At 42.8% G+C, this 26,432-nt stretch overlaps 1 protein-coding gene across 8 annotated transcripts in view; it reads right to left on the bottom strand.

Annotated features, from left to right (window-relative positions):
* The window catches only part of MARK2 (microtubule affinity regulating kinase 2), a 632,043-nt gene that overhangs the window by 291,671 nt on the left and 313,940 nt on the right, over positions 1–26,432 (bottom strand). For all 8 annotated transcript variants that reach the window (XM_086950522.1, XM_086950521.1, XM_086950529.1 and 5 more), the window contains exon 6: positions 6,895–6,951. In XM_086950522.1, coding sequence (XP_086806648.1) covers positions 6,895–6,951 — 57 coding nt within the window. The remainder of the gene's footprint in view (positions 1–6,894; positions 6,952–26,432) is intronic.

The following is a 26,432-nucleotide window of genomic DNA, read 5'->3' as shown; positions in this document are numbered from 1 at the left end:
TTCATTTTTTCTTTTTTTAGCACGAAATGTGTCCTCACATTGAAAATTGATGAAAAGACCCTTTTCGCACTAAAACATGGATCTAAAATTACGTGTGCATTTCGCACAATTTCACATAATTATGGGAAATAGCTACACCTATAACGAAAAGGCATATTACAAACAGTTCGAGTGCCTACACCACACCAAGTACTAGGAAACAGGTTCTCTGAAAGATCCCATTAATAAATAATTTTTCCCAGTGAGATGTAGCACCGGTGTACCATCCTTAAGAGCAGGCCCAGCCCTCTTATCTGCAGAGACTCCAGTATGATTCCGGCAGCCACTAAAAGAAAAACGTCAATGTTTTCTGAGTATTATAGCCATAAAGAAGAAACTGGCACATCATATGGAATGCTTTAAGAGTTTTCAACGGCATGCACAAAGAAGGAGACAAATTGTTTTGCCAATCAAAATGAAAAGCCAAAACTAAACAATCAACATGATCCTTCCATGCAGTGGGAGAGGGAAAAGGAAAAAAACTTAGAAAAGGTCAAAAACAGCAGAGTCAGGGACAGCCCTTTTTGCATTTAATACAAGGAAGATCCACAGAGAACAAAGTGCTAGGAGACAGAACTGTCTCTGGTACAATACATAAAAAGCAAAGAGATGCGTTATTGCTGATCATTTTGATTCTATCCTTACAGCTTAAGTTATTTTAGCAATATGGACATGCAAGTCTTTCTAGTGGGATCTATAGATTTAGGAGGGCCAACACCGACACTAATAATCACAACACGATGTGTCGGAAGTCCAGTAGAGTTTTTATTTTTAATAACTACATTAAGTTTACAAAAGACTATTTTATATCAGTCAAGAAAAAAAGCAATCAGCTAAATTTTCAAATTGAAGCTACTTTTAAAAAAACAATTGTAAAACATGTTAACGTGAAGTCTCAAAGGAGTTTAAATAGGTGAAACAATCTTTCAGATCATTGCGTTTGTAGCACATGCCACTTATTGCCAATTCAGGAATCCTGTTAGTAGGTAGGAAAGGTATGAAACAAATGCAATAAATCAAAGTTAAATAGGCTCATCATTGCCTAGGAAGTCAAAGGAAGTTAAACAACTTTTTTCTTTCTACACCTACAGTACACAACTCCACAGCGGAGACTCTTACAAACTTCTAACGTAATGTTACTAGTGAAGAACGATGATAAAAGAGAATTTTAAATAGACAGGTTTAGGACTATCACAACACTATACCTTCATCAGAATTTTTAAATGCATATATGTGGTACTGGTACCTAGTGAAGGCTTCTCATAACCAGCCTCACTGTGCCATGAGAGCTAGGCCCACCAGCCCAGTTTCTGAATAGCAATAGCTTAAGCAAAGTTTATTTGAGGCCAGTTAATTTTTTGTCGCTCTCAATATAAATGCTTTTGATACAAGCACCAGGAAACTAAAATGGGGATGGTTAGTGTTATATGTAACTGTTGTATATTCTTATGTTGAGCGTGGCAGTCACAAGTGTATCTTATCTCCGATCGCCGATGTCACGCTCTACACAGAGTTTGTTTTTAATATAGCTCGAGGTTGGAGGTTGAACGGGGGATCAACAGCGGGCATTAATATAATCTTCTCAATTTATTGATATTGTGGATTGCCCGAAGTGCCTATCCATGCTAATTTGCTATCTCTCCGGTGGTGCTATATAAGCGGAGCTTTAAAGAATTTTCTCGTATTTCTTATTGGGATTAAAACAACTGCTTTGTGTTTTATGCACTTGGTCTACATGGGAAAATACTGAGCACCGTACAAGCGACGTAAAGTCGGAGAAACAAAAGGAGTAGAGTATTTCTTTAGCGGATCAATTTATGTTAGTATTGAACGTATTCTCGCATCTTTCAAATCTGCGAGCTTGTTCACTCATCTCCATTCCACACAGAATCCTCGAACCTCCATAACCACCAACTCTCGATCCTGACATTCTTCTTACCACATCAGGAAACACATAAGCAAGTTCATCAAAGGAAGACTCACATTGACAACCTCACTCTGCACACTATACCTTTGTCCTGATGTGCCGCCATATTGGAATAATTTTTTTTTACTTACTCAGTTTACGATTAAACACCGCTGATTTAAAAGCACCAATTTGATACTTACTAAATGTAAACCATCGGGGACACGCGCACAGCGTGCCTATGAGGTATTTTACTGAATATTCATTTTCTTTTTACTCTTCCTTTGTCAATGACATGCTCAGTTGAAAGATTACATCCAGCATCATTTTGTCCTGTTATTTTACTTAATAATTTTAGATTCTCTGCTTCACTATTACAACTTATTCCTGGTCATGTCTGGCATTATACCTCCTCCTTTTTCTTTCCTTACATCTGCTGGTGAACCTCCAATGGCATGGGAGGTTTGTGAGCCTATTTTATTAGCCTATGTATAAGTTTTAGAAGGAGAGGATTGTGATCCCAAGAGACAACTATCCTTGTTAAAACACTGTTTAGGAGGATTTGGATTAAAAGAGTTCTAAATTCTACCTGCGCTAGTCAACCCTGGGAGAATTAATGTATATCAGTATGCCTCTTCTCAACTCAACTTACGCTTTGGGGAAAAAAAGAATGTAGTTATGGAAAGATTCATTTTCTACTCCTGCAAACAACAGTCTGATGAATCAATTGAAGATTATGTATCAGCACTCTGGTCCCTGGCTGTTTCTTGTGATTTTGAACATATATCATATGAACAAGTCCTAAGAGACCAAACTTGAATGCTAACAAATAGCAAAAAAGTTCAGGAAAAACTATGGTCTACGTTGGATCGATCGTTGAATGCTGCTATTGACATCACCAAATCCATCGCACATTCAGAAAATTTTGTAAAAGAAATTAAAGGCAATGAGAAAGGAGATGTATTTATTGTCAACAAAGAAACTAAAGATTCAGAGAAACAAAAAAAAAGCTATCTACCCAAAGGAATTCCAATTCCAATAAATTTGATAGCAAACATAAGAATATCAATACAAAATTTGAAAAACCGAGTTCACAATTACTGTGTTTCAGATGTGGTAGTAATAGCCATTTAGCACATTTTAAAGGATGTTCTGCTAATGATAAAGTGTGTTCTAAATGTAAAAAGAAAGGTCATTTTAGTAAGTTTTGTAAAACTTTACCTAGGAATGTGAACTATATACAATGTTTAGAGGATAATGACAGCTCTTGTGATAATTATGAAAATGAGAACATAGTTATTAATATCTGTGATGATGAGAATGTTTCTAAATTTCCTTCATGTTTCATCAATGTAGATGGTATTGATTTGAAATGCTTGATAGAGTACCATGCACAGGAGTCTATCATTTTTTCAAAGAACTTTTATAAGGAATGGCCTAATAGATCTTTGTTTCCTCCTGATGTGTCCCCTGGGGTTTACACTGGACACTAAATTGACTTGATTGGTTATTTTTCTGCTAATTTAAGTTTTTCCAGTCGTCACCCTTTCAGTAAAATTGATGTCACAAAATGAGGAAAATCATTGTTAGGATGGCAAAAATAAGAGCAAGTAGGCATCAAACTTGATCCCAGAGCTGATCCTCCTGAGTATGCTATTGATTCGATTGCTCATTATGATTCTAATTCTATTAATAAATTAACCTTAGATTTTCCTAGTGTTGTCAGTGGGAAGTTAGGGAAATATCAAGGGTTTGAGCATACTATTAAGTTACATTAAATTCTGTACCCATACGTCAAAATAAGAAACGTTCCACTCTCTTACAGGGGCAAGTTGGAAGACATGATTAAAAATATATATGCAATGAGGAAATTATAGAACCTTTAGAGTCTTCCCCATGGGTTTATCCCATTGTTATTTCTGTCAAATCTTCAGGCGAACTCTTGCTCTGTGTGGATTTACGCAGTTTAAATCGTGCGTTTTGGGTAGATGCTCACCCCCCTCCCTAATTTGCATGAAATGGTGTCAACCTGGGCTGATGCGCAAGTATTTTCTTGCACTGATTTAACGTGCCCGTATCACCAAGTTGTCCTTGCTGATGAATCTAAAAACTAGACCGCCTTTTTAACACCTGAAGGTCTTTTAGGTATTGTCGCATGCCTTTCGGTCTTGCAAGAGCTGCATCAGTCTTCCAGAGATTAAATAAAGAAACTTTGGAGGGGTTATCTGGTGCCATCGCGTTTCAGGATGACATTTTGGTATACGGTAAAGATGATGAGCAGCAGGATCGCAATTTAGGCAAAGATGATGAGGAGCATGATCGTAATTTATACAATGTTATTTCTGTCGTATCTAAAAAAGGTCTTACTCTTCGTCTGGACAATTGCAAAATAAAAGCCAAGGAAGCAGAATATCTTGGACATACTATCAGTGGAAAGAGGATTGAATCTAAACAAACACATTGAGAGTATTGTTAATGCCCTGGTCCTTCTTCCAAGGAGCAGTTAGTTACTTTCCGTGGTTTCATTGAATTTTATGCAAAATGTATTCCCAATCATTCAGCAAAAGTTGATCCTTTCAGGTGTTTGCTTAAAAAAAAATGCTAAATTCATTTGATCCGATGACATGTCTGAAGACTTTGAAAGATTGAATAAGTTTATTGTAAATGCACCATGTTTAAAACCCTTGTGGTGGTGTATTGATACCGAAGGACAATGGCAAAGAATGGATTGTAGCTTATGCCTCCAGAGCATTAAGAGAAGCAGAAAAACATTAATCTGTAATAGAAAGAGAATTACTTGCTTGTGTATGGGTGCAGAACATTTTAGAAGTTTCTTGTGGGGCACTGAATTTATTATCAAAACTGATCACAAACCTTTTGTATTTCTGATGTCTTAAGATGGTGGTCGTTCCATGTCTGCACGGTTAGCTAGGTTATCTTCAAGGCTACAATCTTTCCACTTCCGGATTGAGTATGTTTAAGGGAAAGCGAATATGCACACTGACTGTATGTCGAGGTTACCTATTGTTAGTGATGAAATATGTCAGGAGGAGGATTGTGAAGTAGCATTTACGACACGTGATGTGAATTTATTACATGGTGAAAGATCCAATTTTTGTGAAGAAATTTGGTTATCTGAAATGGAAAAGGATGTTGAGTTAAATACTGTCAAAAAGGACATTGTGCATGGTTGGCCGGAGCAGAGGAAGTTGACTGGTGATATGATGAGTTTTTCTAAAGTTCATGATGAATTAACTATTGAAAATGGTTTAGTCATGAGAGATGATAAAATGATTCCTCCTTTTGCTTTGAGAGACACTATTATGGAAATTGCCCATGAGGGATACTTAGGTATTTCTTTTACCAGGAGACAGATCAAGGAGGCATTTTGGTGGCCTGGAATAGATACCTCCGTCGAGCATTTTGTGCGTTTGTGCAATAAATGTTCAAGCAGTGGTAAGTCAGCGGTTGTTTTGCGTGCTAAATCCCGTTCCGTGGATTTTCAGGTTGGTCCATGGAGGAAATTAGGGTTAGACATTATTGGTCCATTTCATGTTCTACCAAAAAGTGAAAGTTTTGGTATTTTCCTTATTGACTATTATTCAAAGTGGCCAGAAGTCAAGATGGTCAAAGAGGTTACTTCACAAAGTGTCATTGAATTTCTTGACAATATTTTCTGTAGAGGGCATTCCGCAGGAAAATTGTCACAGACAACGGTCCTCAATTTATTAGCAAAGAAATGGAATGCTTTATGGAAAAATGTGGTATAACCCATAGAAGAATAGTTGTTTTCCATCCCGAAGCTAATGGTCAAGTTGAGCGTTTTAACCGTGTGGTGAAGGAAGCAATTCAATTATCCATTAAGAGTGGACTTAATTGACGTAATGCTTTGCAGTCTATGTTATTAGCCTATAGGACTTCACCTAATTCAGTCACTTAGGTAAATCCTTTTGAACTCCTGAGGGGACGCAAGCAATGTACCAATTTGGTTCCAGGGTGGTTAAAAAAAAATGTAAGTGAAGATAAGAACACGATAATGATGGACTATGAATTAGTTAGAAAAAGAGTTGGTAGGTACAAAGAAAGAATGAAACAGGTCATTGATAAGAAGAGAGGATTTGCAAGTAAACAAAGAATTGTAATTGGTGATTTTGTACGTTTTAAAAGAAAAGAAGGTGTTTCTAAAGGTTCTCAGTGTTGGTCAGACCGAAAGAAAGTCATAAAAGTTTTCAACAATGCTGTGAGAATTGAAGGTGGAAGAGTTCGGAATCTTAACAGGATTTCTGTGTTCAAGGGCATTAACCATCCATCTAATGTTTCAAGCAAGAATGTAGTTGTGGATGACTAGTATAGTAAGGTTCTTGTCTAACAAGATCCGTGTTGTTCCCATTATAGTAGTGATTCTACCATGAAGTTGCGTGAACATCATTTTCCTGAGAAGTTCAAAGATTAGGTCATGAATTAACTAAGTTAAAAAAAAAATTAAAAGGGGAAGATGTGTTATATATAACTGTTGTATATTCTTATTGTGTTGAGGGTGGCAGTCACAAGTGTGTCTTATCTCCGCTCGTGGATGTCACGCTCTAGACAAAGTTGTTTTGTTTTCAATGTAGCTCCAGGGGGGAGGTTGAACGGGGGATCAACGGCAAGCATTATGATGATGACTCTGGACCTGTGAACACCATTGAACTCGGCTTGGATTTACTACTACGTTTCCTCTACTATTTTTTTTTATGGTGCTGTTTTGCTTTTGCAACAGTACGCATTTGTCTAGGTCTTTCCACGTCTGAGATCTGCCTGAGAAATCTATACTGTTTACCTCCAAAGCTTTCAAAGTGTTAATAAAAGCAATCAAATCCACTATCACAGGGAACTGAAAAATAGTTAGTCTACAGACCATATTCTAGGTTAAAAATGCTCAAAACAAACATCTAAAAATGTAGTCTTACCTTTAAATCTCTATGTACAATAAGCTTTTGGTGACAGTACTGCACAGCAGACACTATCTGAAATAGAAGAAAAAAAGGGTTGGGAATCGGTCTTTGACAAGCGAATAAAAAAGTATTTCCAAAGACAAGCCGGTTTATGAAATTCAGAAAAATGTACAAGTGCGCTCACCGGCCAGAGTGCTAGATTTCAGAGAACGTCTGTAGTTTGCTAACAATATTAGATGGTTAAGATCTACAGATCTTATTCTCCCATGAGACAAATAAAATAAGACATTGAAAACAAACCATACTGCAAACTGTTACATTGGCATTGTGCTCGATTGACATGCATAACCACAGCATAAACTTTGCAGCAACATGGCAGAGCAGTACTCTGGCCTTCAAGGACTACAACCACTCAATTACGTCACACTGTAAACAATCTCCAAAGCATGTAGAGCATGCTAGTTAGCCTCCTTCAGGTTATTTAAAACAACACTATACAATTGTATGTCTTGAAATGCTTAACAATATAAAGAAAAAAGCAGTTTAGTAAGAAAGTGAAGTGTGCATGATATCTTGAAACGAAATTCCAGCTGTAGAGAATTTAACTGATTTTCAATTGTTAGCCTGAGGGACATTGCTAAATACTAAGTGGCTGCCTTCAATCTTAAGTGCATAAGCCAAGCTAGAACCAAGATGAGGCACTGGCCTTCTTACTGCAAAACATAATGCACCCCAATATCCAAGTGAAAGGCCATTTTAGACAACAAAACCATCTATGACCAATGCAACAACTGTTTAGGGAAAGTAGGTGAACTACAAAAAGGCACTGGTAGAAAACTTGTCTAGCTCACAAAAAAATCCACTTTATCTTAACTAAGTAAGTGAGGATGGGTTTGAGGAACAGACGGTTTTACGATAAACAGATTGTGAGCATGGGTTTTCTGGAGCTACCAGTTACAGGACCACTTGCTTCTCCACAAGAGGGGGGAATAGCTAACGGTTGCTCGTGTCCTGCACTCAAGTGACTAAATTTGCAACAAGAAGTCTATTTCAATGTAGTTCTTTTTACTTAGAGTGAACTTGGGTAATTGGTTCTCAGAGCAACTGTGTTAAGTGAGTACTTGCTGAAACTATTTGTTTACAGCTTTTAGAGTTGTAGGTTAACATGCTTTTAACACTCCTACCATCTAGAGCTCGGCATGTTCATTTCAAGTTGTTTTTGTTTTAAGGAGAGGGTTCGAGGTGCCATTAATTCTTCCCCAAAATCCACAATGCACCAGAACGTAGATGCCACCTTAGATTGTGTTTCCCCACTCCTCCCCCCCGATGAGTAATAACATAACGTGTATTTGTAGAGGACACGTACACCCAGAACGGTATCTTGGCACTTAATAACAGATGTTGGTATAATAATGAAATGCAGGACACTCCATGTGTACTGTTGTAATGTAAGCATGTATTGCAAACTTAACTGATGAGAATGTCATGCGTGAGCTCACCCCCAGTGAGGCAGAAAGGCACATGTGAATCTACTGCACTACAATCTGCAAACATCGTAACAGGTAAGGAAAATGTTACTTACCCTGTAAGCTTCAGCTAGTGGCATGTAGTGCTGTAGATTCACATGCTGTGCATACTCTTGCCATCTAGTTTTGGCCTTGATTTGTGCAAGTTATTTTTCTTCAAAGAAGTCTTGAGTCACAAAGTACTAATATTCCTTCTCTTGGTGAGCATGCGCATGATCATAGACTCCATTTTTAGATTGTTTTCCCTCATGGCAGGTGAGGATGGAATGTGAAGCTAAGCGATACACAGAGAGATGTCCATGCATAAATGTAAAAAAATAATGAAAGATACTGCAACAGCCACAGATGTCCATGCATAAATGGAAAAAATTATGAAAGACAATTCAACAGCCACAGATGTCCATGCATAAATGGAAAAAAATAATGAAAGATACTGCAACAGCCACAGGTGTCCGGGGAGGAGGGTGGGCGCATGTGAATCTATAGCACTACATGCCACGAACAGATGCTTACAGAGTAACACTTTCCATAAGAGACATGCGTGTCTGTAGATACACATGCTGTGCACAGACTGTAAAGCAGAGCTCTCAAAAAGCGGTGGCTAGACTGTGGGTGCTGCATAAGAATGAAAGTGTACGGAGAACTGCCTGACCAACATCCACTTGTTGGTTGGCTAGTACATAAACGCAGTAATGTTTTGTAAAGGTGTGTGGTGTGGACCAGGTAGGTGCTTTGTATACATCAGATATAGGGATGGTCCTGTGGAAGGCCATAGAGGCTTCTTTCTTCTGTGTAGATTGTGATCTATGAGGATTGGCTAGAGTCCTCTTAGCATTAGTATAGCATGGCCGGATACATTTAACTATTTATCTAGCAATGCCCGACTTGGATGGAGCCTTCTCTTTATGGGGTTTGGAGAAAGCAACCAAAAGTTGTTGTAACTTTCTAAATGGCCTGGGTCCATCAATGTAGTACATGAGGGCTTGTTTTACATTCAATGTATGGAGAGCCCGTTCCACAACTAATCCAGGTTGTGAGTGAAAAGACAGGAAAGTCAGAGGACTGATTAAGGTGGAAGTGAGTCACTACCTTAGGAAGGAGTTTGGAGTTGGTGAGGAGGACAACCCTATCCCTATGTACTTGGAAGAAATAATTTTCCAGGGTTGTCTGAAGCTCAATGACACGTCTGAGTGATGTGATATCAACTAGAAATGCCGCCTTCCAAGAGAGTAACTGAAGGGGCATGAGTGGTTGGGCTCAAATGGAGCATCCATGTGTCCTATGAGTATAATGGTGAGATTCCATGAGGGTGCCGATGGGACCTGGGGAAGAATGTCCCTTTTGAGACCTTTCATGAAAGTTTTATTGACCGGTATCCTGAATAAAAAATTGTTTTTTATTCTGAAGATAGGCAGCCACGGTGGACAGGTTTAATCATATGGAGGCAAAAGCTAGACCAGAAACCTGCAAGTATAGTAACAGTCAATATACTGTACTGTGACTTTAAAATGGTCAATATATTAGTGTATGCCAACAAAAAAAGAGAGGTCCATGGTATGACAGCAACCACTTAAAGGAGCAGAGAATAGATATTACCTGACCCAACTTAGGTAGGTAAGAAAGCCCTCACACACCGACCTGGTCGGTGTCATGCTTCATCATTGGGCCCCACCAAAAAGGTCTAGTACCTTTTGGTGTGCTGCGACGCCAGATTTACTGCGGAGTGGGTTTCGTGAAATAGGCGTGCAGTGAAAATACTTAAAAGTGTCTAATGAGTATCAAACATAATGTAATAATGAATCCCTTAGACACAGATAAAAAAGCTGTGTGTTCGGAATTTGAACCCAACATAAAATTTGTTATTTCAATTACAATCGCAGAAAGGTAACAAACCAAGACAGTTTTGTTACCTGGTATGTGTCGATTTTAATTCCTAAGTTAAAGAGGTGTGTTCAGGATTTAGGGGCGCAGATGAAGGTTCGAGGAACACCTCAAGATGACTGGGGGACGGGCTGAACACACCTTTTCAGATTAACAGCTTAGTAAATTTAATTGAGACCATTCAAGGGGAGGCAAGGCGAACTACAACTTTTCATGGGACAGGTCGTCCTATAATGATTGAATATATATTCATGAATGCTAACTTTATGCCACGGTTTCCTAATGGAGAAGTATTAGTAACAGAGTGGTGTGACTATAAAGCATTTTGCGCATTAGCTGAATTGCCGGTGAGCAGACTCCAACGCAGAGCTAATGTGATCCCAATTACTCTACACTCAACGGTTGGCCTTAGGCTTATTTGACGGCTTAAAAACCCAATTGAAACCCGGACATCTTTAGTTAAACTGAATCAGGGGCTGTTCCTCAGCTGTTTAGCTGACGTTGGCTGACAAGATGACAACTCGCTAAAACAGTTTAACTTAATATGTTAAACAGGCCCTTCTAAAGCCCATTTGTCTAGACTAGGGGGACCGCGTTGGTTCAATGGGCACTGCTCATCGGCCCATCGGAGACTGAGGAAGGCACTGTCTGCCTCGCCCAGGATTTGGCCCGAGGTCTGGCAGGCACGCCGTGAATATAAAACTGCTGTTAAATTTAGAAAAGATTAACTTAAAAAAAAAAAGAAGAAAATTGAGAACTCTTGGAATTAGCGGGAGCAGATAATGATAGTAAAATATTTTGGGACCAAATGAAGAAAATTAGATCCAGAAGCATTTCTGAAAATTCCCCTTTGCAGTCTAAAACTATAGCTTCAGATTGGGCATCACACTTACTGCTACATACCATATTGAGTAAGATCAGGGTTGTATACTTGCTCTACACGCAAGACTACAGCATTCACTCCTGCCTTTCTTATTTCCCCTCAGGAAGTCGAACTTGCCATACAGCAGAGTACAGGCAGGAAAGCAGATGGGTTCCCTATTGATCTAATAAAATGCATGCCTGATTTATGGAGGCCTATGATTACAAATATTTTTAATAGCTGCCTTAATTCCAATATCCCTCACTCCTGGACCAGTTTTATTATGGTTCTCCTGTGTAAAAATGGTGATTGTTCATCCTCTAAATGTTACCGACCAATTTCACTTATAGACAGCACTATCAAAACCATCTGGAGAGCGGTCTATAATCGCTTAGTCTCATGGGCCAGCAATAATGACATTCTTTCACCCTTTTAATTTGGTTTTAGCCCCCATTTGGAAATAGAAAAGCAATGCTTGAATTTGAGCTTAATAAACAAATATACCCATGCTCTGTATTCCCTAGTTTATTTGGCCTTCATGGACTGGTCTACCCCTTTTGATTCTGTAAACACGACTAAGCTGTAGACAATGTTGGTTGATCTAGGAGTGGATCTTTCTTTAGTGATTTTGTTACACTCCTTACATGAAGATTTAAGAGTAAATAGGAGTGCAAATGGTGAACTGTCTCCCGAATTTTCTCTGAAACGGGACATGCGCCAAGGCTGCATATTGGCACTCTTGCTTTTTATCTTGTATATAGGTTACCCACTTACCTGATTTCTACCCTGGTAGATACCCCAAGTATCACAAGCAGAAGGGTGCCTGTGCTACTCTACGCTGATGAAGCGTCCTTTTAGCACAAACTTCCAACGCTCTGAGGTCAGTGGTGGACCGTTTTGCCCTTTTTATGAGTAAGCTTGATCTAGTGACCAACTATTGCAAGTCACAAATCATGTTATGCAGGCTAGGTAAATCCAAGTTAACCGGATTTAATTTCAATAGCCAGACTATTACCAGTGTTGGAGACTTTTTGTTACTTAGATGTAATTATTAGTTGTCTAGGAACTTGGCATTCTCCCCTTAATAGTTCCTACCTTAAACTTAGTATGTCAGCAGGTGCAGTGCTCAATCATGTTAACCGCATCGCTGCGGCGGTTATTTTCGCGCTACGCTGCTTTTTTCTAAAAGCCGCTTTAGATGACGAGCTCAGCTCGTCATCCGCACACGCCCCCCGTGGCTGATGACGAGCTGAGCTCGTCTTCAGCATCGAAGGGGTTAACAAAAGCGTTCCGGCTATAGTGCTGACTAGACTTGGCCCCATTCTAAGATGGCGGCTATTCGTTCTCGCAATATTTTGCGGGGTAAGCGTTAACTCAATTAAGTGAATATGCTGAGTTTAAATAGAGGACTGGTTTGCCTAAAAGTTACACGGGCTGAGGAAACGCTGAGTGCCAGCGACCCTATCGATAAGGAGTAAGGGGTCCGAGACCAGGGTGGAGAAGGACATTATCCTGACATTTAGCAGAGTGGTTTTCTTTGCTTGGGTGACGTTTATTGATTTTAAAATGCCGATCGGGGTGTTGTCCATTGATCTTAAAAACGCCCGTGGTGCAAGAGAAGTAGTCAGGTGACAAAGGAAAGCGGGTTTTAAGCTTTAAGAAATGAAATTTCCGTAGATAGATAGTGAACAATCAATAAGCTGCAGAAAAGTATAATGATTGCCTAGAACACTCGAAGGAGGCAATATAATAAAGTTTGTGTATGGTCTATCCCCTGCAGTGAAAATTACCGAAGGGAAGAAAAGGTGACTCACACCTGGAGTCATTTAGAAACACAGGAGGGTTTCGTCCTCTCGGCTGGTATGAGTCCAGTTGGCCGATTGAGGGTAAATACTGTGTAATTATGTACATTTGGGATCACTTCTTTCTAAAACTTTCTTTAAGGCTTTTTTACAAGGCAGGTTTAAATTTATGTGTGTTTTATATGTCTTTTACAGTTGTGAAGACTACGTATGTCCTATGCAGTGGCTTTTTCAGATTCAATACCATTTTATTTCGATTAATTAAAATCACAAAAAGTACAGTATACAAATCGATTTGGGGGTAAAAAAATACATTAAAACACAATAAAAAAGAGCACCATTTTAAAACACATTTAAAAAAAAATAATTACATTACAAGTAAAAAACATTGTATTGTCAATATGAAATCATGCATTTACACCAGCAGTTTTGTTAAGACCCATCATTATACATTTCCTGCGGCGAATGGAAGCTACAAAGAAATTTGCCACTCCGAACATAGTGAAAGGGGACTCCATTAGTTTTAGAAATAGCAACGCAGGTTTAGCTTGCATAAAAAACCCCTTGCCCTTTAGTAAAGGAATGATAAACTTTTTCCTGGGCAAACTGGAATAAGAGCAGAAAAAAGTAAAGTGCATTGTGTCCTGCGGGGAATAGCAGTCACAGTTACATGGGGACGCGTCCACCGGCCTACACCAGACTGTCGAGTCGGTTAGCAACAAATGAATTTGATTGAATCTGAATATGGTCAAAACCCAACGATGGAATGGGACCGTCACAACAGTGAGGTACGGTTGGATAAAATGGGATGAAATTAATAGGTAGTGTTCCCTTACCGAAGGCTTCCTTAGTTGAATCACCTCCCGCTCCAATTCTCTGTTCTTAATAAAGTTGGTTTTGACCCAAGCCAGATCTGCTTTTAGCAGTCCCTCTGGGTTAGTAAAGATTTCTGGGCGCCCAGGTTCCCTAGAGGTATTTTTAATATAGGACATCCACTGGATACTTTTCATGTTTTCCAAATTCATACAGTCCTTTAAAATCGCATGACTAAGAGAGAGGTGGGGATTCAGCCAAGTTTTTATCCACAGTAGGATAGGGGCCATATTTATAATGTCTTTGATGTAGCCCATCCTACGCTCCTGATGGGTGGGAAAAGTAGCTGCCGATTGGGGTAAGCCTAAGAGAGCACATAGGAATTTGTTCTCCTCTTTGAATGGCTTCAGGGTGTTTATATCCCCATATGGTGGCCCCCTATCTTGCAATTCAGACTGTTTTGGCTCTATATATATATAGATAAGATGGCTGCAGTTGGTTTCCACCTTAGCCGTTTAGCAAAGCCCAATATAGCTGCTGAAGATCTTTTCATCGCATTAGCCTTTGCCAAAAGTTGGGGGGCCCAAGTACCACTATCATCAAATACCACCCCTAAGTAGGTGTTAGGCGCCTTGATGCCTTCGGGTTTTAGTTGCGCATTATAAGTTTCTTTTTCATTTCATTTTATTTCATTTCAGGTGAAGACCTTAACTCTCGAGATTACTGGCTCATTACAGTAAAAAGTGTTAACATTATTTTTCCTTCCACCCACTACCATAACATGCGACTTTCCAGTATTTATCAAAAGATCAAGTGAAGACATAAAAGCACCAAAAGAGGTCAATAGTCTTTGTAGGCCTAAGGGAGTTCGTGCCAGTAAAACGGCATCGTCCGCGTAGAGGAGAACTGGTGTCGAGATTCCTCCAAAACGCGGTATGTCTAGAGTAGCCTTACCCAATGACTCTTCCAGGTTATTAATATACCGCGTAAATAGCATCGGGGCTAAAATACACCCTTGGCGTACCCCTCTACCAGACTTGAACTTTGCAGTGCAAACACCCTCTTGTGTCATTCTTATTGAGGCATGTAAATCCCGGTGTACCTCAGCCAAAAAGTGCACCAGAGGTCGGTCCAACCCTAGGTCCAGGAGCATAGTCCACAGCCTGGTCCGATATACAAGATCAAAGGCTGTGGACAGGTCCATGAACCCAAGGTAGACTGAACCCCTTGATGCCACCGTGTATTTATTAAAAATAAGGTGGAGGTTAAGACACTGGTCTTCCGTCCCTCTGCATGCTCTGAACCCATATTGTGCGTTTGAAAGGATGTTATTTTACCCCGCCCAGTCGTCTATTCTAGCTAAAATCACCTTCCCTAGTATTTTGACAGATGAATCTAGGAGCGATATGGGCCTGTAGCACCTTGGGTCTCCTCTTTGACCCTTCTTAAATACAGGTATAATAGTTAAACGGGACCATGATTCTGGGAGCCCTGATGTTATGGAGGCATTAAAAACATTTGTTAATAGTTTAGCCCAGAAACTAACATCGGCCTTATACATGTCCGCTGGGACACCGTCGGGCCCTGGAGCTTTTTTCCCTGCTGTATTTTCAATTGCCTTCCTAACTTCTTCTAGCGAGAAATGAAGTGCCGGGCAGTCAGTATCTGGTTCTAGTGGTACAAAAGGTTCTAGTTCCATGTTGCTACCGTAAAGATCTTTAAAATGGGTCAACCAATCTTTCTCACTTATGTTGACTTCTAGGTATCATTCTCAACACCTGTGAACAGGGGGTTGTTGACGATAGCCCAGAAACTAGAGCTATCCCTTAATGTCGCCTTGTCCATTAGGGCTGACCAAGCATCCTTTTTTAAAACACTTTTGCGCGCCTGCAGCGTTACTTTATATTCCTTCCTGAGGGTGATAACTTCAAATTTATCCCTGGGGGACTTTTTAAGGGCCCTCAGAAGGTTATGATGGGCTCTGGAGCACTTGTTATCAAACCATCCCCTAGCTAGGGATTTTTTTTCTGAGGCTTAACAGTTAGTTCTTTTGCCACAAGTGTACAGATTTTTTCAAATGAAGTAATCATTTCCACCCCCATCTTGGAGGGATCCATACAGATGTCTAGTTCATGGCTAGTTATCGTGTTTAGAGTATTAAAAAAATCCGGTGGGGTTACTTTACTCCACTTTAACCTCCTCCTTTGGTCCTTCACTAAAATAGCAGTTTCTGCCACTGGGTTAGCCTGACAACTTACACATTTAATGGTATTATCCAGTTCAAGGAATACCGGGTTGTGTTCACTAAAGGCAGATACCACTGCATTATAGATGATCACAAAATAAAGCAAACCAGGCGACATGAATATGTAATCAATTATTGATTCCGAGTTCCTGGCACTGTAGGTCGCAACTCGGTCATTCCTATCCTGAAACCCTGGTTCATAAAGATCAGCACTTGAAAGAAGGGCCTCTAGAACTTCTCCTTTGGGACTATGTTCAAAGTCTTGATGAACTGCATTTGCTGGTCCGTCCCTATCTTTGATTTGACAATTTAAATTACACAAGTGAATATTAAAATCCCCCATCAAAATGAAGTGTACAAAATTGGATTGCTGTTCCTTGTATTTCAGGAGAAAAGTTTCAAGAATACAAAGGTGCTCATTATGTGAGCCGTCTAAAATGGAATTATAAAAATTTATAATTAATAATTTGGTATCGTTCATCAAACTAATTTCCACTATTAGTAGGTTTAAGGAGGGAGAAGCGATCTGCTTGGCTAAGCCCGCTATGTTAACAGTTACCAAGAGCATAAGGCCCCCTTTGTCTCTTCCTGCTGCCGTACCACTTGCTGAGGTGAAGAATGATGTGTAACATGTGACCCAAAAATCGCACGCACTATCCCATGTCTCTTGGAGCGCTATAATATCGTGTTGCTTTATATAAATTAGCCAGATGTTATCATCTCTTTTGGAGCGCAACCCCGCAATATTCCAGCTCATCAATTTCACTTTTCTATTGAGAGTATCAGAATTGGATTCTTCAGTTTGAAGAGATATTTGGGGTTCCCCTGGAGAATCTATAAGTCAATCCGTCTCACCCAGTTGTGACAATGGTGAAAATCTATTTTGTAAAGACAAAGCCTCCCTTTTTTTAGTTACGGGGTCTATTCTTGGTTTCGGACGTAAAGCTGTATTAATCGTGGACCAACTGTGAACCAGCTCCTGTTTTGCGTTGGGTAATGAAGTACATAGAGAATCCTTCCAGCTAGAGTCTTTTCTAGAAAGTGTACCCCTATCTTCTAGAGGGGGAGGATAAAAGGGAGGATAAAAGAATCCTAATTGGAGTGAACAGATTCCTTGGTCTGCCCTATCCAGGCATGATGCATCCCAGAAGAGTCGAGAAGCCTCCTTCGGGTTGTTAAAATTTACAATCACACAGTCCCCTTTCATAGATTTTTTTTGTTCGACCCAGCCACCCCACCTGTCTACCTGTTAGGATTCTGGAAGCTATATCTTTGTCCCCTGTACAATTTTCGTTGCACCAAGTTTTAATGTTGGTTAATAGTGACTGTGGTGATTCCCTCTCTCCTACCCTTAACTGAGGGACATTAGCTATAATAGCAACAAAAAGGGCAGCCTCCGGGGGGAGGTTAATAGTTGGCTGGTTGAGGAATTTAGCTTTTGTAAGGTCCTTCCTATTGTCTGGATCTAGGTCAAAGGGAGGAGATATGATCCCTCGATCCTGTGTGTTAGAATCATCCTGTTGTTGGCCAGGACAACTTGGAAGTACAGTCAGTTCCATTACCTTACTGGCCAAATGCTTAGGATTCCCTTGCCTCCTGCTTATAAACTGTTTATCCTCAAGACCCTGGGCTATCGGGATGTCGGCTCTAGTCTCAGGCAAGGGTAGCTCTTTAGTGGCTAAATAAGTGTTCAATCGTTCACATTTTTTTAAAATCCCAGCAACACATTCATTTAATACATCGATTATGTCCTTAGCAATTAATGTCAATGTGGCTTCCACCTTATCTGTAAGGATATTCTCCACCATATCCCTCAACGTAGACTCCAGTGGGCTCAATGTTCCTTTAGCCACCTGGTCAGTTTTTGGGATCTTCCCTCTTTTGTATTGTCTCTTTCCCTGTTTTGTATTATGGTTTGGCCCAGCCCCTTGGGAGATGATCACTGGAGTTATGGGCTCTGTGGTTTCCAGGCCTTGTCTTGTAGGGTTAACTGGAGTGGGAGCCTTAGGATGCTCGATTATAATCCTAGGTTCCAGGGGTATTTGGGCTGGAGATTGCCTAGATGTAGCTTCACCCTCAATTATATCTTCAGATGCCTCTATCCCAAGTTCTCGTTCAGTGTTAGCAATTTCTGTGGAGAGCACTCCCACCGCATTGGCCAGGTACGATATAATACTCTGAGTTGCAAGGGACTTTAGCCTTTAGTGTCCAACCGGCAGTAGGAGAGTGCAGTTTGCGCGTACCCATGGTGCTGCATCCTGAGTGTTAGAGGGATGGCCTGTCCTGTCCTGTCCCTCGTCGTCCCCGGGCGGCCACAGACTGCCCGCCCTCTGCCCAGCATCGCCGCGCGCGTTCCGCGACGCGGGAGAAGCGTGGTGTCTTTATGCGCCTACGGGCGCGGTTGATTGACGATGCGAGCGGCGTCCCCGAGTCCCAGCAAAGGACCCTGGGAGATGTATGCAGGCAGGCTCGGCTTCTCTGAATGCTCCCCCCACTCGGCGGCCGCAGTGGCAGAGGCAGTGGCAGAGGGAGAGCAAGGTGAGAGGCGAAGGTGCGTGGAGTCCAGGCAAGTGTGGAAGTGCCCCCGTTTGCACTGGCTTAAAAATGTGTAACGCCCTGAAGAAATTTCCAAAAATTTGAATGGCAATGAAACATGTCGGCAAGTAGAGTATGGTTGGATAAGTAGTAGCCATACCCACTTTTTTAGATCCCACAACCAACACGAAAGAGACAGAATAAAAGCAAATACCTGTGTTGTTTGTGGTTTATATGTTGATTTGACACTATATGTGTTGTTCGTGGTTCATTTAAACTGCACATTTTCACAACCACACTGTTTTGTTATTGGACACATTCTTTCTTTTGAGCTTGGTGGTGCCAATGATGAGATCAGGGCAATCCTGGTGAGTACCTGCCAGGTTCCAGTCAGTGGTGCGCCCGTGAGGCGCAATGTCGCTCACACACACTTTTTTCTGTTTGTCTGAGTGTGGCACGAAGGTGTGTGTTATTCGTCGTCTCACAACTGTTGTTTTACACAAAGGGATTGGGCAATTTTTAAAGATGGCACAATATGGATGTACCTCCTACCTCACTAATTAAAATAGAGGAGTTAGTTGCAGGAGTTAGTTGCAAAAGTTTTGCAACGTATGGTACAGCATTATAATAATTAATTTCTTAGGTGCCTTTTTGGTCTAGGTCATAGTTGTGATAGCAGTGCTCAATCAGACAAGATCTGGTAGCAGAGGGACTATTGTACCTACGTTGAAGGTATACAACTCCCAGTGTGTTTCCACAGCCATTCACGTAGCCGGAATTTGGGGCCTAAATAAGAGTTCGTCCCTGCAAGTGGAGAAAAACCACATTCTCCGTAGAATTCTGCAATTCCCACCGTCTACCCCATGTTATATTATGTATTCAGAGCTCAAACAGGGTAATTTCGCAGACATGGTCCACGTGGCCTCGCTATTGTTATGGGTCAGCATATGGAATAACCAGGCAGCATCTTTGTGCAGGGAAATTATTTTGGATGTCTCAGCCAGGAGAAGAGTGGCACTATTCCATGCCTGAATTATTACCGCAAATCAATAGGCACCCTGGGACTGTCCACTTTGTTTAACGACCCCAGTGAAATCAACAGTTCGGCCAAACTAAAGGTCAAAACTGCTTTTTTTTTTAGCACTGCGAAGAATCTAGAACGGAAGTTGAGTTATAGAAATGTATCGTGCTGGCTGTGAGAAGTTGGCCCGATATGCAGCGTTCGCTATTCTAGCGACCGCTATGTATCGTTCCAAACGACCCTTATGGTGATTGGTTGTAAGTCAACCTTAGACCAGCTATCCTAGTAGCGTGGATACGAGCAGTCTTTGGGCTAAACTCTAGAGGGCGTGTTAAGCCAGCTGTTATACCATCACATACCCCTTGAACCCCAAGTGAAAGGACACCACACAAGTGTTATGAAAATAAACAGAATATTTATTAAGAATCACAACAGCCCTGGACTCTTTATGAGGACAGGGTACTAAGCACAAACCAAAACTCTTAGGAAAATACTTCAAGTGCACAATTAAAACAAGTGTCCGAGGACACGGAAAGTTTAGTGGTCTCGGGCGGACCCGATAAGGCAAGTCGGAAGCGAGGGACTCGAGACCCTAGAGTAAGGAGGCTATGCAGGCACCGAAATGCCAAAGTTACCTAGCCACGAGGGCTGCGGCTGCACAAGTCTTACAGGCGTCGGGGTCTTCGCTGACGAGCCAGGAGCCGGAAGAAAAGGAGTCGCTGGCCGACGACCAGTGCTGAATAGTTTGTAGAGATCCAAGCCTGGATCAGAGATCGTTGATACCTGAAAGCAGAGGGGACCAAGTTCGTACTACTAGCCAGTAGTCAGAGGGTACCAGGAAGGCACCGGTTGGCCGTCACCTCGACTAGGTGAGTGGGCGACGCTAGGCTCGGCAGTCTCACGGACCAGGAGGCGTTGTCGGCGACCAGGATGGAGGTGCGAGCTGTCCCACGTAGGTTGATGCTGTCGGCGTCGCTGGGCCCAGGATTGGGGCAACAAGCCTTGGCAGATTTCAGGGCCACGTGGTGGGCCTAAAATGGCGTCTTGAGTGGACCAGGAGGGTCCGGGGTGCTTCTCTCAAAGATGGAAGCAAAGGCCAGTCTGGAGCAACCAGACCAGCAGCGTTGGTTGTCGGATGTCGTCAAAGAAGGGCACAAGCCAGCGGCTAGTGACCAGACAACGGGCTGAGCGGCGAGCAGAAGGGCCCCACGCAGATCGTGGAGATGCTGGGAGACTGCACTTCGGTGCTGGAGCAGCTCAGGGTCGGGGCTTCTCGGACCCCAGAGCACTCACCAGAGAATTACTTCGATGGTCGTGCTGTTTAAGAAAGCGTGCAGGTTTTGATGATGGCCGGTCCCTCGAGGTCTCGTCGCACCCACAGATCACAGCTGAGCTGATGACGTGGGTAGAGGTCAGAGGTGCCAGGGAAGCCGGTTCTCGTCGAGCTGGGCCGTCGGATTCCTGAGGAAGGACTTGCAGCAAACCGCAGAGTTCTTAGATGGTGCCTGCGGATGCAGGGTGACTACTCCTTAGTCACAAGGGAGAAATCTTGAGAAGAGTCTCGAATGTCCTTTCGTAGAAAGTAGTTCTTGATTCAAAGATGATCTAATTTGGAAGGGTCCCCGCTCCGGCCTTTATCCTAAAGAAAGGGGTGGGTACATGACTAGGTCCTGCCCTAAGGGTGGGACCAGGAAGGGGGGTAGTTACACCCCTCTCCCCTGCTGGACTTTCCCCAGGTCAGGGGCTGGCGCCCCTGGAACTGGTTCTGACCGGCAGATGCGTAGTGAGCACCGGGGTGCCACTCCGCAGTCACCTTCTCGCAAAGCCCTACCTACCCAGAATACACAAACCCTGTCTGGGACGGTGCGAACACCGCCCTTGACAGGAAACCCTTTGTCCAAGCTCTCCTCGCTGGAAGGACTCCCACCAGCAGGAGGTCAGACTCGTGTCTGTGGTGGCAGCATCCATTTTGTGGAGCTGAGGCTTCAGTTAACTTTAACCGGGGTTCACAGTTACGTACATGTCGTGTCCCTCTAGAAGGGCGGAATGCTAACCTCGTCGCCAGAATTGGTGAGGGGGTAGCATCCCGATTCGTATGACACCTTACTCGCGGGCCAGAACCCAATTCACACGATTCCAAGCACTCTGCCTTCAGGATTGTCAAGGCCTGCCATAGGAGTGACTGATAGGACTCGGGTGTCCATTGTACGGTTAGATATAGGGCTACTATACCTAAAGCAACGAGTGGGTACGCTACGCTGCCCCAGCTGTCGTGCAGCCAGTTGTGTCAGATTTAGATGGCCATCCAGGGGTGGCATAATACATGCTTCAGCCCCTGGTAGGCCCTGGGTACACCGATGCCCTGAGTTACAGGGTCTGACAGGGTGGCCCAGTTCCAATTGGGTAATGCACCTGAGGTACACGCATCAATTTAGAGAGAGAACAGCTAGGCTGTGGGTCTGATTAGCAGGCCCACAGCCCGAGAAAGTCGTAAACCAGTGAAACAAAAGCAAAAAGTCTGGATGATCATAGGATTGCAGACCCTACTCTCCTACACTGGCTTATTTTAGATTCTTCACCTTAGAGGAACCTGTCTTTTATTTAGCCTTAGACCTCTCATCAACGGAAGAGATCACTTACTTTGTTTTAAAGCAGGAACAATACACTGGCTTTGGTGTTTTAAAAATCTATTTAACACGTCGAACTGCCATGTCCATGAGACAATAAATCTGAGCAGGCACTTTACTTTTTACTGCTGCTTGTACAAATCTTACTAATGCTTGTACAAATCTTCCCGTTAGCACTTTTTGAAGTCCCTACTAATAAAGTCAGGGCAAAACAGGTCTAGAGAAGCTTTGTTTTACCTGCTATTATTGAGCTACCCTGATGTATCTTTTAGCATGTCTCCTTTTTTTAATCCACTACTAGAAAGAGAAAATCTCATATGAACTGCCTTATTAAGTGTGGCTTTTATTGTTGAAGAATTTTCTAATGTGTTATTTAAGTAGTTATGCATTTATTCTGTGTTTTCTTTTATGGCTGCATTTAGGTAGAATAATGATTATCACCTTCGCTGCGGCGCAAATTCTGCCGCTGTGCTGGGAGATTCCAATCTCGGGCGTGGCTCAGATGGCCCTCGGCCGTCGTGCGCACACACCCACAGTGACTCGTGGCAGTCATGAGCACGGAAGAGTTTAAATTCGATTTAAAAGAACTTTAAAATCAGTGGGTCTGTAGGCCTCACTCTAGAGACTAAGGTTAAGAGGACTTGTTCACTGCTACTATTCACTACAAGGTATGCTGCCACCACTGTGCTTGTGCTGCTTAACTCCTGGTGAACACCTTCCACTACTATGAGGGTAGCGCTTTGCATTATTTTAGAACAAGCAGGTATGCCCAATCAGTGAGCCAGGTTCTGAGCTGGGATGGGGCAGTGAGATAAATAACGGTGATGGATCAAGCCCTGATCTTTGGACTGGGTAAGAGTGGTCTGTTTAACTCAGACACTCTGTTCATCACCACCCCCTTTTCTAAATCGTTTTTGGCCACTATAGGTGTGGCAGGGTATACTCAGACATGAGTCCCTTTCTCACTGCTCCATCAGGATTCAAGCAAGCCGGGCCGAAGAAGGCTGAAATGCCAGAAACCGGTCCCCGGTAGCTTGTCTCCTTTCTGGTGAAGAATTGGCTTGGTAGTTTAGTCTGCCCTGTTCCCATGATGCACTGGGCCAGGGACAGACTGATTTGCATATAGCCAGGTTCTGAGCTGGGATGGGGCAGTGAGATAAATAACGGTGATGGATCAAGCCCTGATCTTTGGACTGGGTAAGAGTGGTCTGTTTAACTCAGACACTCTTTTCATCACCACCCCCTTTTCTAAATCGTTTTTGGCCACTATAGGTGTGGCAGGGTATACTCAGACATGAGTCCCTTTCTCACTGCTCCATCAGGATTCAAGCAAGCCGGGCCGAAGAAGGCTGAAATGCCAGAAACCGGTCCCCGGTAGCTTGTCTCCTTTCTGGTGAAGAATTGGCTTGGTAGTTTAGTCTGCCCTGTTCCCATGATGCACTGGGCCAGGGACAGACTGATTTGCATATAGCCAGGTTCTGAGCTGGGATGGGGCAGTGAGATAAATAACGGTGATGGATCAAGCCCTGATCTTTGGACTGGGTAAGAGTGGTCTGTTTAACTCAGACACTCTGTTCATCACCACCCCCTTTTCTAAATCGTTTTTGGCCACTATAGGTGTGGCAGGGTATACTCAGACATGAGTCCCTTTCTCACTGCTCCATCAGGATTCAAGCAAGCCGGGCCGAAGAAGGCTGAAATGCCAGAGACCGGTCCCCGGTAGCTTGTCTCCTTTCTGGTGAAGAATTGGCTTGGTAGTTTAGTCTGCCCTGTTCCCATGATGCACTGGGCCAGGGACAGACTGATTTGCATATAGCCAGGTTCTGAGCTGGGATGGGGCAGTGAGATAAATAACGGTGATGGATCAAGCCCTGATCTTTGGACTGGGTAAGAGTGGTCTGTTTAACTCAGACACTCTGTTCATCACCACCCCCTTTTCTAAATCGTTTTTGGCCACTATAGGTGTGGCAGGGTATACTCAGACATGAGTCCCTTTCTCACTGCTCCATCAGGATTCAAGCAAGCCGGGCCGAAGAAGGCTGAAATGCCAGAAACCGGTCCCCGGTAGCTTGTCTCCTTTCTGGTGAAGAATTGGCTTGGTAGTTTAGTCTGCCCTGTTCCCATGATGCACTGGGCCAGGGACAGACTGATTTGCATATAGCCAGGTTCTGAGCTGGGATGGGGCAGTGAGATAAATAACGGTGATGGATCAAGCCCTGATCTTTGGACTGGGTAAGAGTGGTCTGTTTAACTCAGACACTCTGTTCATCACCACCCCCTTTTCTAAATCATCAATCAGTGAGACAAGCCTGAGCCATGGAGCAAACGCTTGATCTGAGTTTACCTATGACTACAAAAATTAGCATTGAGGACCCACACATCCGAACAGTTGGGAACTCAGAAGAACGATGCACGGATCTGGGGAGGGGCAAGACCATAATTTTGCCTAAGTTCCCATAGGAAAGAGGCTTAAGGGGTAGTAGAGGTTTTTGGCTTCTCAGTTTTGGGTTAAGGACCTCCGTTACGACATTTGTTTAGACTTCTGTAGTGGATGAATACGAAAATGACTATCATGCTCCTACTTACTGTGGTGAAGGAGGTAGACTCTTCTGTTGCCATTACGAGATGATGGCAGAAAAGGTTTACTGTCTGGAGAGGTATCCAGGCCATTGCAATCTTATAAGTCTTGGGAAAAGATTATCACCATTGTAAAGGTCGCTGGTAACTCAGCACCGTGCACCGTGATAGGCGCTCTCCTGGATACGTATCTGTCGACCTCCCCAATACTTTAACCCTCTGATGTACCTTGACGACCGAGCAACCTTTGGCAGATGACTGATGGAGTTGCCCTACGCCACTATTGAGGAGTTTGGCCCTGGTTCCCCTCTTGGCCGGTACCTACCCTCCTGTTTGTCAGACACGGTTTCCTTTCTCGTCGCCCTGTTGTGTTCCCTTCCCTTCCCTTCCCCCTCTTTATTCTTCCTCTTCTATTCCTTCCCTCCCTCCCCCAAATCTCTCTTCCCCTTGCTTGCTTTTTCTTCCCCGCACCGGATCCATACCTTTGTTACTCATATCCCCAGTAACTATGTACCTGAAACGGTTGTTATTATGTAACTATGTCTTGTAGCTATTCTACCTACTCATGTAAAGCTCTCTGATATCTCTGGGTGTAGCCAGCGCTATATAAAACTTTTAAAATCAAAAAATAAAATAATGGTAATTTTGATCATATTGTTGGTGCGTTTTAAATCACTGAGGTTCAGACTGGTAGTGTAAGTCATTGCACTGACAGCGGCGTCAGTTGTTGCGCTGGCAGCAGAGTCGGAATTGTGCTCAAGGTTGCAAATGCTACTTACCAGTATGCATCTGTTCTTGGCATGTAGGGCTGCTGACATTCATATCTGTGCATAGATCGCCGCCTAGTGTTGGGTCCGGATGATTGCACATTGTTGTCCTGGAAGAGTCTTCGAAGTATCACGAGATAGGTGGCTCCTCCCCTGGACTACAGTGCGCATGGGCATCGCCTCCATCCCCAGATTGTTTTTAGCCATTGTGGCCGAGATGGAGTGAACTATGTGAGTGATGACCATGCTATGAGCATATATATGAACACTGCAGCTGCTACAGGCGCCGGGGAGGAGGGCGGGCGATATGAATGTCAGCAGCCCTACATGCCAAGAACAGATGCATACTGGTAAGTAGCATTTGCAGTTCGAGGCATGTGGGCTGCTGAATTCATATCTGTGCATAGAATACATAGCAGTCCCTCCATTAACGGCGGCCGCCCGTGCCAGCTGCAGCAGTTTGGAAAAGTGTCTTGAGAACAGCCTGCCCTACAGCTGCCTGCTGTTTAGAGTGCACGTCTACACAGTAATGTTTTGTAAATGTATGTGTGGTAGACCATGTGGCTGCTCTACATATGTCCTCTAAGGGAATGTTTCCAAGGAAGGCCATAGAGGCCCCCAACTTTCTGGTGGAGTGGGCTCTTGGTGGAATTGTAAGAGTACGTTTAGCCTTTGCGTAACAGATCTGAATACAATTCACGATCCACCTAGCAATACCAGCCTTGGAAATAGCGTTACCTTTGTGGTGTGACGCAAAGGCAACGAAAAGCTGCTTAGTCTTTCTAAAATCTTTGGTCCTGTCAATGTAATACAATAGTGCCCTTTTGACGTCAAGGGTGTGGAGCATCCGCTCTGCCAGTGACTCAGGATTTTGGAAAAACACTGGCAACTCAATTG

The sequence above is a fragment of the Lissotriton vulgaris genome, unplaced genomic scaffold (assembly GCF_964263255.1).
Source record: "Lissotriton vulgaris unplaced genomic scaffold, aLisVul1.2 SCAFFOLD_667, whole genome shotgun sequence".
In the NCBI taxonomy this organism is placed as follows: Eukaryota; Metazoa; Chordata; class Amphibia; order Caudata; family Salamandridae; genus Lissotriton; species Lissotriton vulgaris.
The sequence above is the reverse complement of the archived record's forward strand: the minus strand, read 5'-3'. Positions and strand labels throughout refer to the sequence as shown.